This window comes from Andrena cerasifolii, chromosome 6 (genome assembly GCF_050908995.1).
Source record: "Andrena cerasifolii isolate SP2316 chromosome 6, iyAndCera1_principal, whole genome shotgun sequence".
NCBI lineage: Eukaryota > Metazoa > Arthropoda > Insecta > Hymenoptera > Andrenidae > Andrena > Andrena cerasifolii.
In genome coordinates this window covers 17,185,631-17,200,697 of record NC_135123.1, presented here as the reverse complement: position 1 = coordinate 17,200,697, position 15,067 = coordinate 17,185,631, and the positions used below count along the sequence as shown (strand labels likewise).

The 15,067-nt window shown below is 46.5% G+C and overlaps 3 protein-coding genes across 4 annotated transcripts in view; 1 reads left to right on the top strand and 2 right to left on the bottom strand.

Annotated features, from left to right (window-relative positions):
- Positions 1-15,067, bottom strand: part of Picot (putative inorganic phosphate cotransporter protein picot) — a 50,164-nt gene that overhangs the window by 10,682 nt on the left and 24,415 nt on the right. The window contains exon 1 of one of the 2 annotated variants that reach the window (XM_076814862.1): positions 6,697-6,957. The exons of the other annotated variant lie outside the window; for it this stretch is intronic. Coding sequence (XP_076670977.1) covers positions 6,697-6,787 — 91 coding nt within the window. The 5' untranslated portion in view covers positions 6,788-6,957. Of the gene's footprint in view, positions 1-6,696; positions 6,958-15,067 lie in introns of those variants that run through there. 2 annotated transcript variants of the gene reach the window in all.
- LOC143370146 (ionotropic receptor 75a-like) lies at positions 9,100-13,374 on the top strand. The gene is made up of 12 exons (XM_076814845.1): positions 9,100-9,722; positions 9,790-10,046; positions 10,176-10,339; positions 10,412-10,735; positions 11,110-11,225; positions 11,322-11,492; positions 11,577-11,818; positions 11,956-12,164; positions 12,247-12,521; positions 12,599-12,805; positions 12,868-13,004; positions 13,135-13,374. The coding sequence occupies exons 2-11, from the start codon at positions 9,890-9,892 to the stop codon at positions 12,989-12,991; spliced, it is 1,989 nt and encodes a 662-aa protein (XP_076670960.1). The 5' UTR covers positions 9,100-9,722; positions 9,790-9,889; the 3' UTR covers positions 12,992-13,004; positions 13,135-13,374.
- LOC143370151 (dynactin subunit 5-like) lies at positions 12,999-14,959 on the bottom strand. Its single transcript, XM_076814863.1, has 4 exons — positions 14,790-14,959; positions 14,538-14,725; positions 13,375-13,486; positions 12,999-13,281 (listed from the first exon to the last, which is right to left on the bottom strand). The coding sequence occupies exons 1-4, from the start codon at positions 14,835-14,837 to the stop codon at positions 13,084-13,086; spliced, it is 546 nt and encodes a 181-aa protein (XP_076670978.1). The 5' UTR covers positions 14,838-14,959; the 3' UTR covers positions 12,999-13,083.

Genomic DNA, 15,067 nt, shown 5'->3' with positions numbered 1-15,067 from the left:
TAGGGGAAGAAAATTCTTTACAGACGCTGGACAAAAATGTCCCTCAGCCGCGACAAGATCGTCGAGATTGAATTCCTTTAAAGTTTCCAGGAAGACAAGAATGATGACACGTTCCTCCGTTTCGCGATAAGGTTGCGCAAGCGGCAGGCCACGAGTTTACCGGAAAGCGTGACGAAATATCCTCTCTGCGTTTTGAGAATCGCTTCAACGCGTGCCGAACGGCATGTTCGCGTTGCGTAATTCTTTTGAACGATACGGTGATTTTCGCGCCCGAGATCGTCGGTAACGTCGAACACCGCCCGCGCTATACCGACGACGAGGCAAGACGAGCTCTAGCAGCTCGATGGTGGGTAATCGTCGGTCGTTAGCTTCCGTCGGCAAAGCGGATACCTGACTTATCGACGCGTCCGCTCTACTTATCGGCACCGAGATCGCGTTCTCTTCGCGCGAGACTGCATATATAGGTCGGCACTGCGTCTACGTTTCGACTGACGAATTGCCGGAATTGCTGGTTTTTACGTGTTCCGAATTCCGACTCGGTAACGTTCTCTCTCGGTGCGACCTGAATGCTCGGCCCAATGTGCCTAGTATCAACAGGATTCGTCCAAGCCCCTGCGCGCATTATTCACTTGACAAAGTGGAAAATAAACGAAACGAAACGAAACGCGTAGGCGTAACCACAGTCGTCGCAGCGACGGCGGAAGCATCGTCGGAACTCGGCGTGCTCGGTACTTGAAGTAATTCGGGCAGATGGCGAGGATAAACCGCTAGACGAATCAACGTTTAGTCGCCGTCTCGTGAACTTTCGCGTGGACCGATTCGTGTCAAGGCGCACGCGATTTCCACTATTTCCAAGAACTCGACGTCATCGGCGACATTCGTTACGCGAGGACGCGCGTACTCAAAAGCGAGAGTAACCAGTGATGCTATCCTGTTTTCGAAACTTCGGCATCGAATCGATTCGTTTCGTTTCATTGGCAAGTTATAGGTGCATATGCAAGCTGCGACGTAGATACGAAATTACGAACGACCAGGCAACGGCGCGACGCGGCGCGGCACGGCGCGCAGTGGGGCACGTACATAACGTAGGATTCGCGGAAAAAAATCTCATAAATTCGGTGTTTCTCAATATTTTTTAGTACTTTTTTCATATTATTTGTTAATAGCCAACGGTTATATGGACAGGAGCGTTAATAAAATTTTTAACAAATAAAATAGTAATAAACCCCGTAGACATTCCAGTTTAGTTTTCACAGGAAATAACGAATTTTAGAAAACTAATATTTTTGTTTATAACTTTTTTCTAATTGTTTGAACAATTGATAAAACTTTTACCGTTTGGTAGATGTAATTAAGAAAAGTAACTTTTGTCTTGAAATTTCATTTCTATCTCTTACGGATTGCGAGTTAGAAAATAAAATCGAAAAGTAGCCGAATTTTCAGAGGTTAATTTCACCCCCCTAGTGCGATTTTGGGCAGCAAAAAAAATGCGTTGTAATTAGGAGGAAATTCACAAAGACACAAAGTTTCAGAATTTTTTGAATTTTCGACTTCGGGATCTTCCCTTGTGAGCACCGAGCCGGGCACGGGTTAGGGTTCCTACCCCTGGTTATAAGTCTTAAAATCTTAAAATGGTAATTTATAATGAAAAAAGGAACGTTATATAAGTATTAGTAAATAATTATGAAATATGTTTTCTCCGTATCGATTCTAGTAACGATACTTTATTTATAATTTTTATTGTTATTTTTATTGTTTTCTAATGTTGTTAATATTACTGTCCATACAAGCTAAAGCTATCAAAAAGTAATATAAAATAGAGACTATGCAAAAATAGCGAGAAATGCTGATGCGATGAGTTTCTGCGAAATCGCACGTACAGCGCGCTCCTGTGATTATGTATCAGTAACAGCCAAAGTCGCAAATAAACGCAGCCAATTTTTCGGGGGCTATTAGTAGATGGTATCTGCTTTCAATTAGTACTACCTAGAGCCCGGAGGAAGGCGGAGCTTCTTTCATAAATCTAAAAGTGTTAATGAAAACTTGAAATATTGGGGAGCTTCATTTCAAGTTGGAGAGTGGGATTACGGTGAAGAGAGTTTTCGAAAAGTATTTATGTCACAAATACCCCTAGTAGCGCAAAATATTGGTTAAATATTTTTTCCAAATATTAAAAAAATATTTCTTTGGCCAAACTTTTTAATTTGACAAAAATGTTGACTCCAAATATTATATACACATACTGAAAATGTAAAATAAATGTTTTGAAAATATGATACTAAATATTCGTGGAATATAAAAGAAATATTCAGACAATATAAAGCAAATATTCTGGAAATGTGAAAAAAATATTCAGAGTTCCAAAATAAATATTCAGGAAATGCAAGATATGTATTAAAAAAATGTAAAGTAAATATTCAGAAAATGCGAAATAAATATTCAGGAAATGTGAACTAAATATTTAGGAAATGAAAAGTAAATATTCAGAAAATCTGAAATAAATGTTTGCTTTATATTTGAAAAAAAAATTATAATATAAACTGAATATTTCCCGAACATTCGTGAAAAATATATTTTGTTTCTACTGTCGCGTCTAGAATTGCCGTGAATTCTGTACGAGAAGGGAGTTTTCTTGCCCCGTCGGCTCCAACGTAACCGTAAACCCTAAGGCGGGGCGGTTACGCCGCAACGGAGAGTAACTGTGCAGGGCGAGTGGATTAGCTTTGAAGGATCGAGGAGGAAAAGAGAAGAGGTGCGTTTCCTCTTAGGACCGTCAGCCAGATTCATCCAGTAGGGCTATACCCTAGAAACACAGGAACGCAAGAAGACATAATTTGGAAGAGAGTGGGAATTAGGAATAGGTATTTCTATCATTAAATAAATATTTACTTTATACTTGAAAAAATACCTTCTTTCATAATATAAAATGAATATTTTCAGTATATTCGAAAAAAATATTTGCTTCCTAATCTAGAATAAATATTATATGCATATTTAAATATGAAAAAAAGATTGAACCCCTTTTAGTATTGGATGTACGTGTATTAAATATTTTGCGCTACTAGGGAAGTTGAGACTATACGTATACAATATACACATTGGAAATACACGAGGTACAAAAATAAAAATATCTAGTGGAATTCAGAAAAAATCGAAAATCTGGTACGTATATATATATATATATATAGCGAATATATATATAGAGTAATATAGCGTTTCCCGTTAAAATACGAAAAGTCTATCATATAAGTTAGAAACGTTGGTCGATTGGCTTTTTTTGATACAGTGATGATGGATACACAAACTACAACTTCCATTTTAAGACTTTTTTCCTTTCCAGCCCCACTGTGCGGCGCGGCGCGGCGTGGTTTCAGGGTCTACCAACGAAACGCTGATGTTCCAGAATAGCAAGCATCGTCAATGCAGGCACTTAATGGTGACGGTCGCTGGCGACGTTGACAATGCAAAGAGAGAATCGGACGCGGTGTTAATCGATCGGAACGATCGCAACAAGTCCGCGCTGACCGCACGTGGGCGGCGATTAATCGTGATCGGTGGTTCACATGGTTGGAGTCAGGAGTGTTACGGAACGAACTGGCGTCGAACGGTCAGGCCCGAGGGAACTTTCTACTTTCGTGTTCTCCGCGTGACCGTTGCGTCGGGCTGTACGGCTGGTATTCTTCTTCTGGCATTTTTCGCGCGCTATTAGAAGTTACGGTTGATTTCGGGGGAAACTTAGTGGTTGGAAGAAGGATCGAGCATAACGCTCGTTCGCACGACTCCTTATCCTTTGCTCTGAATCGTCGGGGACATCGAGTTGCCGTACGATGATTACGTTGCAACCCTATTGAAATTCCGCGGCGATTTGCGCGCTACAGATAAATTATTTCCGCCTGGTTGCCTGCTCGCTACCTATTAGCTGCGAGTGTTCGGTTGGCGTTCGACCGGGGCGGGCCGGCAGCCCGAACGCTACGATTACTGGTAACAAGTGGCGCACGCCTCGCGATCGGCGAGCCGCGACATGCATTATTCAACGGAAGCTAACGCGCGTAGTTCTATATTCTGTACATTAGCAGCGAACGGCATTAGCGAGGCGAGATCGGATCCGCCATAGATTCGAACGATCCCACGACCCCCGATTCCCATATCCTTGGGCCTCTTTCAAAGTTTCAACGCGGAGTGCGTCGCGCACTGTAGACTCTCGAGGTCTAGAAGTCTGGAGGCAGCAGTTTCATGATCGATCGATCGACGATAGCAATCGCGAGAGCCACATTAGCGACACCCAACGCGAATCAATGATCGACGATCGACGAGCTGCGAAAACTCTTTTTATCCTTTGGCGCGATAAAGCAGCTCGCTCTATGTCGAGGTGCCTCTGCGCGTTGATAACAAGGCCGGACTGCGAAAGAGAAACTAGTTGCTTGAATATTTATGGGGCACCTACGCTCGCAGTGCACTTTTTCCGACCGCGGCTAATCGAACGCGTTATTCCGTATTATTCCGGTTTGAATCCTAGCCGCGTTGTCGAAGGCAACGAGACGCGGCCTGGTCCGATTCTTGCCTACCTGCTGGCGGAGATCGCGTAATCGAGAAACGTTGGGGTCTGCACTCGGCACGCGTGCGATCGCGGTTAGTGAACCGACGCGCACTATCGGGTGTCCAACTTTTGGTCACTTATGTAAGCGGGATGAGACGAAACGTTGGATAAGATAAGGATGTGACGACTTGTTGCCGAGGAAACGCGGAACGAAACCGAAACCGTTACGGACAACGGATCCGGATCCAATCTCGCGACACGTTGCTGGGTCACGTACGTTCGCGGTATAAGCACATGTATCTGCGTTCCCGCTCACGGTACTTTTAAGTCCGAAGTCCGTGAATCGCGAATAATTGGAAACGGAAAGAATGGAGGAACGAGGGACGATCCCGAGAAGAATTCTCGGCGAATGAATCGATAAGCCCCTGATATACAGGGTGTAGGTCTGGGTTAGGCACTGATTAGTTCCCCCGGGGGGCGGGGTATCCGTTAGGGATTTCTCCACGTCAAAAAAAAAAAGGCACTGATTAGTTGGTAATATACGGAGCGCGGAAATGGATGCCAGTTGGGAGAAGAGCATCGAATCGCATCGCAGGGGCACGCGTCTCTGTGCACCCAGGTCCCAACCCATCTTACCGTCGCCGCACAGAATTATTTTTTCGCGGTATTGGGTTTACACGGGGTTGAAATTGGTAGAAACAAACCTGATTCGTAGCACGGTTTACTATTTCACTGAAAATATCAATAAAATAAAAAACATGACTAATTCGATAATGGAAAAAGAAGAAAACGATAGTATTGTACTTTACTTATAATTATCAGTTATAACATTACGATTATTCCTGTAATTTCTGAGCTTTCTGTGAAATTTTTTAAAAATTTCCAGCCGCAGTTGACTCAGCTAACATAAAATGGCTGTTAAAACAGTGTTTTACTATATGTTCCATGTCGTCCCACGCAACAAGGGTTGAATGTACGGAAAGTAGAGACTCTCTAGTTTTTCTTAATCGCATGATCGGTCTGCAAAAATTTTTAAAACTGTGTTTCGCGAATTGTTTTCGAGCGCGACGCTCGGCAGGAGAGATAGCACAGTTGTTGTATTTCGGATTCTATACGTATTATAGATTATCTATAACTATAAGCGTGCCTTATGACTATTAGTTTCTTGTTAATTGCGTTACATTACATTATAGAGTCTGAAATATAACAACTGTGCTGTCTCTCCTGCCGAGCGTCGCGCTCGAAAACAATTCGCGAAACATAGTTTTGAAAATTTTTGCAGATCGATCGCGCGATTAAAAAAAAAAATCAACCCTTGTCGCGTGGAACGACGTGGAAAATACAGTAAAACACTGTTTTAATAGTCATTTTATGTTAGGTTAGTCAACTGTGGCTGAATTTTTTTTTAAATTCCACAGAAAATTCAGAAATCACAGGTATAAACACAATGTTTAACTGATAATTATAGTTAAAGTACAATACTGTCGTTTTGTTCTTTTTCCTTTATTAAATTAGTCACATTTTTTTTATATTTTTAGCGAAATAATAAACTGTGCTACGAATCAGGTTTGTTTCTAACAATTTCAACCCCAAATAAACCCAATACCGCGACAAAATAATTTTGTCCAGCTACCATGTAGTATGTTTGAACCACTGTGCGCCGTCGCGTAACTTCCGTCCTTGTTACCGCAGCATCGAACGTTGCATCTGGACACCACGCCACAAGCCTCGAAGCGCTACCTTTTTCTCAACTTCGGCAGTTACGAGTTACAAAACTATCGATTCGAGAAACAGTGAAGAATCCCGAGATCTTCCCACGCGCCGCATTCATCTTTTGCCTCTAAACAAGTGCAAGATTTTGTCACTGGTTTCCTCGAAATCGCAGAATGGCCAAGTAGCTACGTAAGTAATCGCAGCGCGTTATCGCCGGTGCGGTGTTTTCGCTTTCGAGACCGACGAAAGAACGCGCGTTAGAACGCCGTTGCTAAAACGAAGGGGTTTCTCGAGACGTTTCTGCAGCTTGCGCGAGATTGAACCCGAGATAATCGGACGAGCGGGTATCCTTATGCAAACCCGAGTGTGATTTTATTAGAGGGCCATGGGGCCTGGTCGGTAGCGAACTGTTGAAAGAGCTAGCGAGAAAGAGGAGAGGAACTCACCGGTGGGTAACGGCACTTCTGCCTCGAATATCTCGGGCCTCTTGATCTCGGACTTGCGGTGCTGCAGCGTGGTGCCGTTGTTCTCGGGCATGATGGACCGCGTCGATCAAGACTCCCGTTTGCGTAAACTCGAGGAAACCGCGAGAGAGCGGTGGATTTCGAACGGCGGAGCAGAGATAGCGGTTGAAAAATGCCGCGCGCTGGTCTCGGTGGCACTGCTGGAAGCGCAGCCGAACTCGCGACACTTACAAGCAAACACCTAGTGGACGTTGACCAATTAGAACACGCGGTTCTAGCCCCACCGCGGCTGCTCCCCTCCTGTCCCGCTCGACGATACGCCGAGCCGTTCTACCTGAATCGGATCGCCCGATCCGCGTTGCGCGAGATCAAACGATTCCGTCGTCGTTGTCGCGGTTTCTCCCTTTTCTCTTCCTCGGTAAATAAAAAATCCCCCCCGGCAAGCCTCGCTCCGGCCGCGTTAGGCCTCCGCCTAATCCGCCGATCTTTCAATCGCATTAAGCAGCTTAACGTCGCTTTTCCATGGATGTCGAAGAAATTTGCCGCGTACCGACACAAGCGTACGATATGCGAGACCGCGTCTCAATTTTCCACTGAATTTTCCAAGCGAGCCAAAGTCCGCCCGAATCTGAAATCTGAATAACCATGGCCGAGCTCCAGCCGGTGCATCGAGCCTACCGAGGAACAATGAGACCGCGAGACTGTGCACGCTGTCGCGAGGAACGCAGCTGTGTAAATAATATCGATTAGCTGCACTGGTACACATGGTCAAGGTGAGCGAGCTTCCGCGCTCTGGTGCAAATCGGTGCGCCGTGACGGAACCGCGATGGCTGGTGTCCACCCTTGCTAGAAAGACCACTACGCAAGCGAGTGCCGCATCGGTATTCGGGGCACGGACGATCTCGCTTAACAAGACAGCCGCTGATGGGAATGAACGATTCTCGCGGCGCGACGTGCCCCCTCGAAGGCTGGAGCTCGGTCTCGACCTCGTAGGTGGGCGTGCGGGCGGGCGGGCGGGCAGCTGGGTCGACCCAGGGCCCAGAGTTCAGTCGGGAATATTGCGCGCCGAAAACCGGTGCATTGCTGTGCATTAGCTTTCGAGCAAACAGCGAACCACGAGCGAAACCGTCACGCGGGTAGGAGAGAAAAAAAGAAGAGGATTAGTTGACCCGTAAAACGACGAAAGCAATTTGTAATAGCTATGTATCGCGTGGCGGTGGGGGACAAGTAAGATCTCGAAGGCGACTGTTTCCTGATAACGTGCTTGCCCCGGGCAAGTCCTGGAAGAGAACCGTGCTCGGAATCAAATGTATCGAGGTTCGAGGAAACTTTCGAATACAGAAGCCTTCGAGCGGGGACCGTCCCACCGGAGGTTATTCGTCGCGCCTCGAAAACACGGCAGCTCCGCGGCGCGTGGGACTGGGACAGAAGAAAACAGAGCAGAAGAGAGTGGAAGAGAAGGATCGAGAGGGATCGAGCGAGATCGCGGTGTTGATTCGTTGACGCAAGCTGGGACGCGCCGTGCAAACTTCGGTGCAAATCCGCTAATCCCGAGCACGCGTAGCACATCGCTGGAGCACACTCGCGACTTTCTTTCGACGGTGGCTGTTGGCAGGAATCGCGGGCCAACACAGCCTCTGACGAACGAGCGACCGCTGATAAGGAGACGTTGCCGTCGGAGGGCTCGACGCACGTGTCAATCACTTAGTCGTCACGCGATACTCCGATGCGAGCCGCTCGCAAGGTCGGATTTCCCCTCTAGAGCGAGAACCTCTCACTGCGTCGCGCATCGCCGTCGCCGTCGTCAGGTGTTGGCCCCGCAACCATCCGCCTTGCCTACCCAAGTATATGTACATCGCCAAAAACCTTTTCCCACCTATCAGGATGACCGTGATCGGATATAGATCGCTCTGCAATTTATCGACCTAGCGATCGTCAGACGCGGCAACGCGATAAGCTACTTGCTTAGTTTTTTTTTTGGGTGCCTAAGTACTTAGTCTTCTGTTAGAATTAAATCAACAGGAGTGCAATAGGTAACTGTCGTTAGCCCCTACACTCTGCAGTCTACACTTTTCCACAAATTGGTATTTTATGTTCTAATCTTAGGTGCCTTTCTCTTAGAGACCACGGTATGGTACGTGTAGTAAAAAGACACGTGTATTACATATATCCGTACCTCGATCCGTGTAGCTTTTAGTACACGGGTACCCGTGCACTATTTCACGTGTATTTAAATACACGTGGATCAACGTATTTGTGTATTTTCATCAGAATTGGGCATTAACTACGGGAGAATGGGCAATGGCGGTCACTTAAGCAATAAGCGTAATAAAACCGAGTGATGTCTTTCAATTTTAAGGATTATCGTTGCGTCTAAAAAGAAGCTCGCTTATTACCAGTCATGCCTTAATTTTTTGTATCAAAATAGGTAGTCGATTAAATAAATCTTGTTAATTTTATAATTGTGTTATTAGTTACGATCTGAAAATTTGTAAAACCATACTTTCCGCATATTATTCTAGTAAATATATTTAAATACATTAATTCTTTTATGAATTTCGCAATCCCCCAGAGTTCTGGGATATCTGTAGATATTAAAAATCAGACGAATCAAAATACGGATACGTTAATATACGTGTATTTATAAATACACGAGTATCTAAATTCACGTGTATTTAAATACACGTGAAATAGTGCACGGGTACCCGTGTACTGAAAGATACACGGATTCAGGGACAGATACGTTTAATACACGTGTACACGTGTATTTAAATACACGTGAAATAGGGATCTCTACTTTCTCTGTACTTGAAAGCTGCATTGGGCGACTCCTATTTCGTTCCTCGAGTAGGTAATTCTGTAAAGACGTTCAGTCCAGTGGCAGAGGGTTGAGTGTACGTACCTACCTACCTCTTACTGTTCGAGTACAATCGGTGTTTGTTGCGCGTCCGGTTTCCAACAGTTTCAAGGGAAATTGAAGGGTAATCAGAGGGCCGAAGCGGAAAACAGTAGGTATTTCGTAATTGCACCATCGAGCTGCGAGCATTACCAAGCATTAGCCGCTGAATATTTCAGAGAGCTTACCTACGATACGGGAAGGCGTGCCCCATTCGAGGTTTGGTCGTAGGAGAAACGCAAGACTACCACCTATAGCATCTATCGCTGTTTATCCAGCATGTTCTTCGCTATGCGGATGCTCGCGTGCTACAGCATTCTCGATGCTCGGAGAACAGTGGCGAGCGACGATGCGTTCGTGCGGTTCGTCCACGACGCGACTACCCTTCTATTCCCACCAATAAGAGTATCGGCGCATCTCTGCCACGCGCAGCAAGGTAAGAAAAATTACGCGTAACCACGCGCGCAATAACTATTAATCTCTCTGAATCACGAGAGACTGCTTAGCTAGCACAATTAGCGGTAATCTCGCGCTGTCCACGATGTCCTGAATGCTCGTCTTGCAGAGGAGGCGGTCAGCCTGTCCAGGGCTATGTCGAGGAGTCTCCTCGCTCACGAGATTCATCAAGATTTCGATGGATTCGATGAAAGGGTTCGCCACACTGTCGATCACAGAGTGTTGTACGTGCTGGACTTGGATTGCGAGTACGCGATCAGGCTATTGCGAGCGGTGCGTTTTGGCAGCGTTCGGGGTGCGGGTAGCTCTCGAGCGAAGGGGAACTGATTCGGGGTTTGCTCGCAGGCAAACGCGAGCGGGATGTTCGTCGCTCCGATCAGGTGGCTCCTGCTTCAAGATCCAAGGATTCGCGACCAGCCGATCAACCAAATAACCGAAACGTTCCAGAGTATGGCGGTTCTTCCCGACAGCGATGTGCTCCTGGCTAGGCGGCTTCGCGACGACTTTATGGAAATCAGGTCTATCTATAGGCCGAGTCCTTATCGGCAAGTAATATTGGAGGATCGGGGAAACTGGACGGCCGATCGCGGCGTTCGAGCCAAGAATCTTGAGCCGGCGTCGCGACGCAGAAGGAATCTCCAGCAGACACCGTTAAGATCCTGCCTGGTGGTAGGTACATGCGCGCATAGGTATTTACGAAATATTACACAGTGCCTAACCGAATTCTAAGCGACAGTAAAACTCATTAACCAATTCAATTGGATTCGATCGATCAAGCGATCAATCAGCGAACAAGCCGGCACACAGATCGATCGAGCATAGGCGATTAATTGGTAGAAGCTGACGCGCAAGAAGAAGGAGCCGATAAGATAATAATATATACCTACTGATCTGAAACGGCATAAAACTTTTCTAATGATTCGATCGCGATAGAACGAATCGTATTCCCCACGCGGGATATCTACCTATGTGTCCAATTACGGAATGGAAAATTCACGAACGTACGTTTCAGCGATAAATCAGCGATGCATTTGCGTTCGTAGATGACTGATCCCGATACGATCAACCATCTAACCGATTACGAAAATAAGCACATAGACCCAATAACCAAGGCCAATTATCCATGGATATTGAATATCGTGGATCGTATGAACGCAACGTGAGTCTCCTCAGTTTCCTCTTCTAGAAAACTCGCCGACCAACCGTTACAGCAGTTTAGACGTAAGACTAGCATCTGTTATCTTTCATTGTTCAGCGTGAGTTTTCGCATCGCAAACACGTGGGGGTATCGCGACGAAAACGGCTCGTGGAGCGGCATGATCGGAATGTTGCAACGCCGGGAGATCGATATAGGTGGCACGGGAACGTTCTTCGTTAAGGAGCGCATCGGTGTAGTCGATTATCTGCAACTGTACACGCAGACGCGGTAATACACACACGGCTCCTAGATTCTCAAAGCGCGTTGTAGCGCGTCACGGTAATTACAGGCAAATTAACTAACGTACAACAGCTCGACGTTCATTTTCCGTCAACCGTTGTTGTCGACCGTGAGAAACATATTCACGCTGCCGTTCCAACGATCCGTCTGGATAGCGATCGGCGTGTTTCTGCTGCTGGTGCTCGTCCTGCTCTACATCTCCTCCAAATGGGAGTATCGCCAGGCTAGGTCCGAGTACTGGGAGGCGCTAAATCCAGCGGAGCAAACGATCAGCGACAATCTGATGGTCGTGCTGGGAGCTGTTGCACAACAAGGTGGGTAAGCTGAGCGCTATCGCTAAATGAGAATAAAAGGATTAGAGAAGTGGAAAAGACTCGGGAATGGCTGACGCACGGGACGAGAGCGATTCCGATTATGTAGGTACACAGAGCTAATCCCCGTGCTCCGACAGGATACTATTACGAGCCGCACAGGGTTCCGCCTCGTATCGTCACCATGATGCTCCTGATCGCAGCTCTCAGCCTGTACGCATCTTATACGGCCAACATTGTTGCTCTGCTACAGTCTACCACCGACTCTATCAAGACCGTGACCGATCTGTTCCACAGCCCGCTCAAGCTGGGCGCTCAGGACGTAGTTTATAACCGATATTATTTCAAGGTATTATTTATGCTACGTACAGTATTGTACCGGGCTACGATAGATGGATAGATAGATAGATAGAAGGACTCTCTCGACGCAGTCGTTCCAAGACCCGGTGAGGAGGGCCATCGTGGATCAGAGGATCGAGCCGAAGGGTCAGAAGGGCAGTTGGATGACCATGCAAGAAGGGGTTGGTCGCATAAGGAGCGAACTGTTTGCGTTCCACGGTGAGCGGGGCACGGCTTACAAGATAATGCAAGAGACGTTTCGAGAAGAAGAGAAATGTGGCATCACGGAGATCAATTTCCTCAACCTATTGTACCCGCTTATGGTGATGGAAATTCAATCACCGTACAGGGAGATCGTGAGGAACGCGTAAGATCGCTAGGCGCAAGTGGAGTCTGTTTAGTCTATTTGGCACTCTGCACTGTCGCCTATCCAATCTTTTTCAGCGCCCTTCTGATGCAAGAGACCGGTCTAAAGTATCGGGAGGAGTATCGGCTGTACACGAACAAGCCGCAATGCCAAGGGCAGACGGGTTTTATCAGCATAGGGTTCACCGAGTGCTACTTCGCTTTGGTCTCGATGGGCTACGGGACGCTGCTCAGTCTGGCCGTGTTGGTGTTTGAGCATCTTTGGCACCGAAGGCACAAGTACATGTACGTATACACGTTCGTTTGGCGTCGATCGATCGGTACGAACCATTCCTATCGTTCCACAGGCACGGGACGAGGGCAGGTGAAGATGAGGACAACCACGACGATGTGGTATGGAATGTGGTTTCACCCGAAAAATTTTCCATCGGGAGTCGAGAAGAAATAGATACGATAGAGGCGATACATTAGACGCGCAGAGATTGTAAGATATGGATTGATAATAAATAGACAGTCCTGTACACAGCGGGTATGTAAGCAAAGGGGGAGATTGGGGAGACACGTTAGCCAAGGGCCGGTAGAAAGTGTTGATAATAGTTTTTGGTGAATTCCAGCATAAGGTCGAGCGTGCACTCGGGTAGATCTTCCACACACTTGGCGGGGCTGCCAGCGAAACGGGTAAACGGAGGAACCACCGTCTCTGGAGGGACCACGGCCCCGTCCTCGATGTAGCAACAGTCCTTCAGGACGCACCTCCTTCCCTGTATAGTCCAACAAGCACCCCTTGTAACCATTAAACACGACCATCGCCACCTTCGCCACAGATTTCAAATAAACTGTGCCTGCGTACGTACGATTACTGCGTCCTTTCCTATGTATATGTAAGAGCCAACGATCGCCGCGTTCACCACCGCTCGTTCCCCCACGAATACGTGATCGCCCATTGCCAACGGGAAGAATGCCACGCTAGAGAAACGAAATGTTGAGTGCTACGATTAGAATTAGCGAGGAGCAACGCACCAACCACGGCTACTGACTAGGGATGCTAGGGATGGATTGCAATATCACTAACAGTGATTTATCACAGTGATCGTGATTTTTTTAACTCGAGTCAATTGTTTACTGGGATCTTAATTCTTCATCTTGATTGAATTATTTTTTTTATAAAATAGTCAATGTATGTACGCGCTGATTTGATTGGCTAAAGTATTCACATATACATTGTACTTTTTAACTAAAGTGAAGAAATATTTGTTAATTTAAATAGATCAAGAACGATCATATTGGTTCAAAATATACAATTGAGATTCTATAAGTACAGTGAGGACTTGAGAATGTTTCAAGAGAAATTCGAAATTGGGGTTATGCTGCGCGTGCAGAGCAGTTATGCTTTTCATTAATCGGATCACGAAAATCACGGATCACCAGAGGCGGATTCGAGAGACTTTCTTGGAGAGGGCGAAATATGTAAAAGTACATAAGTACATTTTTTAACCCCAGCTTTTACAACATTTAAAATTTGCTTCTAACTTATATTTTAATATCTCTATCTTATACTGTTAGCATAAATAATTAAATTCACATTAATTATTTATACCAGGGTTGACTAACTGGTGGCTCACGAGCCACTGGGGGCTTCTCCTCTGAACGGCCCACACCCCTCCGTACCTACCAGACTCTGACGATCACAGTGGATTTCTCCTTCTTTCCTTCTCATTTCACCTGCGATCGTCAGAGTCTGGTAGGTATGGAGGGGGACCATTCAGCGTAGCAGCAAGGCGGAGATGCCTCCGGTGGCCCGCGAGCCACCAGTTAGTGAACCCTGATTTATGCAGAATAATACACAATGTCGTAATATTTTTCTATTTTATTACTCTTGGGGGGATCACCCCTATCGCCCCCCCCCTCTGGATCCGCTGCTTGCGGATCACTGTGAAAAGTCACCATGTTTGGGAACGAACGTGATCGGATCATTCGTGATTCACAAATCAAGGTTCTAGGCAACACTACTACTGACCCTCTGCTGAACTTTTTAAACGGCGGCCTTATGATGGCGTTCTTGCTGATAATGCAGTAACGTCCGGTCCTAACGTTAGCCAAATCACCCCTGATAATCGCATCCGACTGCACGATCACACGTCCGTGCAAAACGATATTCTGAGAGCCGCAGAGAACGGTCTGCCTGCTAACCTTATTCCCGGAAGCCTGAAATATCAAAACCGCGAGAGGTTAGGTCCAAGACTTTCGCCAATCGATCGGTTTCCATTACCGTTTCAACGTATTCCGCCTTCCTGTAATAAATATCCTGGGGTTCCATGGTCGCTGAGACAATGCCACGACTACCAACGATAGCTACTACTCCACGAATCTGTACGAAACGCTGATCAACAACAACGGAGCAAAATTTTCAGGCAGCACGACGGTACACAGCACAGTGCACCGCCCATCTGTCACTGTCGCGCAACGCGAATCCGAATGCTCGCGCCACCTGTCGGATTACCACGCCAACTACGATGCCCGTGGCGGTAAATTCAATTAGATCTTTTC

Excerpts from the sequence above, each read along its gene's own strand:
- LOC143370146 (XM_076814845.1), top strand. The coding sequence starts at position 9,890 with ATGTTCTTCGCTATGCGGATGCTCGCGTGCTACAGCATTCTCGATGCT. Across the intron at positions 11,226-11,321 it reads GTGGATCGTATGAACGCAAC|CGTGAGTTTTCGCATCGCAA; the intron begins GTGAGTCTCCTC and ends TTCATTGTTCAG. Across the intron at positions 11,493-11,576 it reads CAACTGTACACGCAGACGCG|CTCGACGTTCATTTTCCGTC; the intron begins GTAATACACACA and ends AACGTACAACAG.
- LOC143370151 (XM_076814863.1), bottom strand. The coding sequence starts at position 14,837 with ATGGAACCCCAGGATATTTATTACAGGAAGGCGGAATACGTTGAAACG. Across the intron at positions 14,726-14,789 it reads AGGCGGAATACGTTGAAACG|GCTTCCGGGAATAAGGTTAG; the intron begins GTAATGGAAACC and ends TTGATATTTCAG. Across the intron at positions 13,282-13,374 it reads TAGGAAAGGACGCAGTAATC|GGAAGGAGGTGCGTCCTGAA; the intron begins GTACGTACGCAG and ends TGGACTATACAG.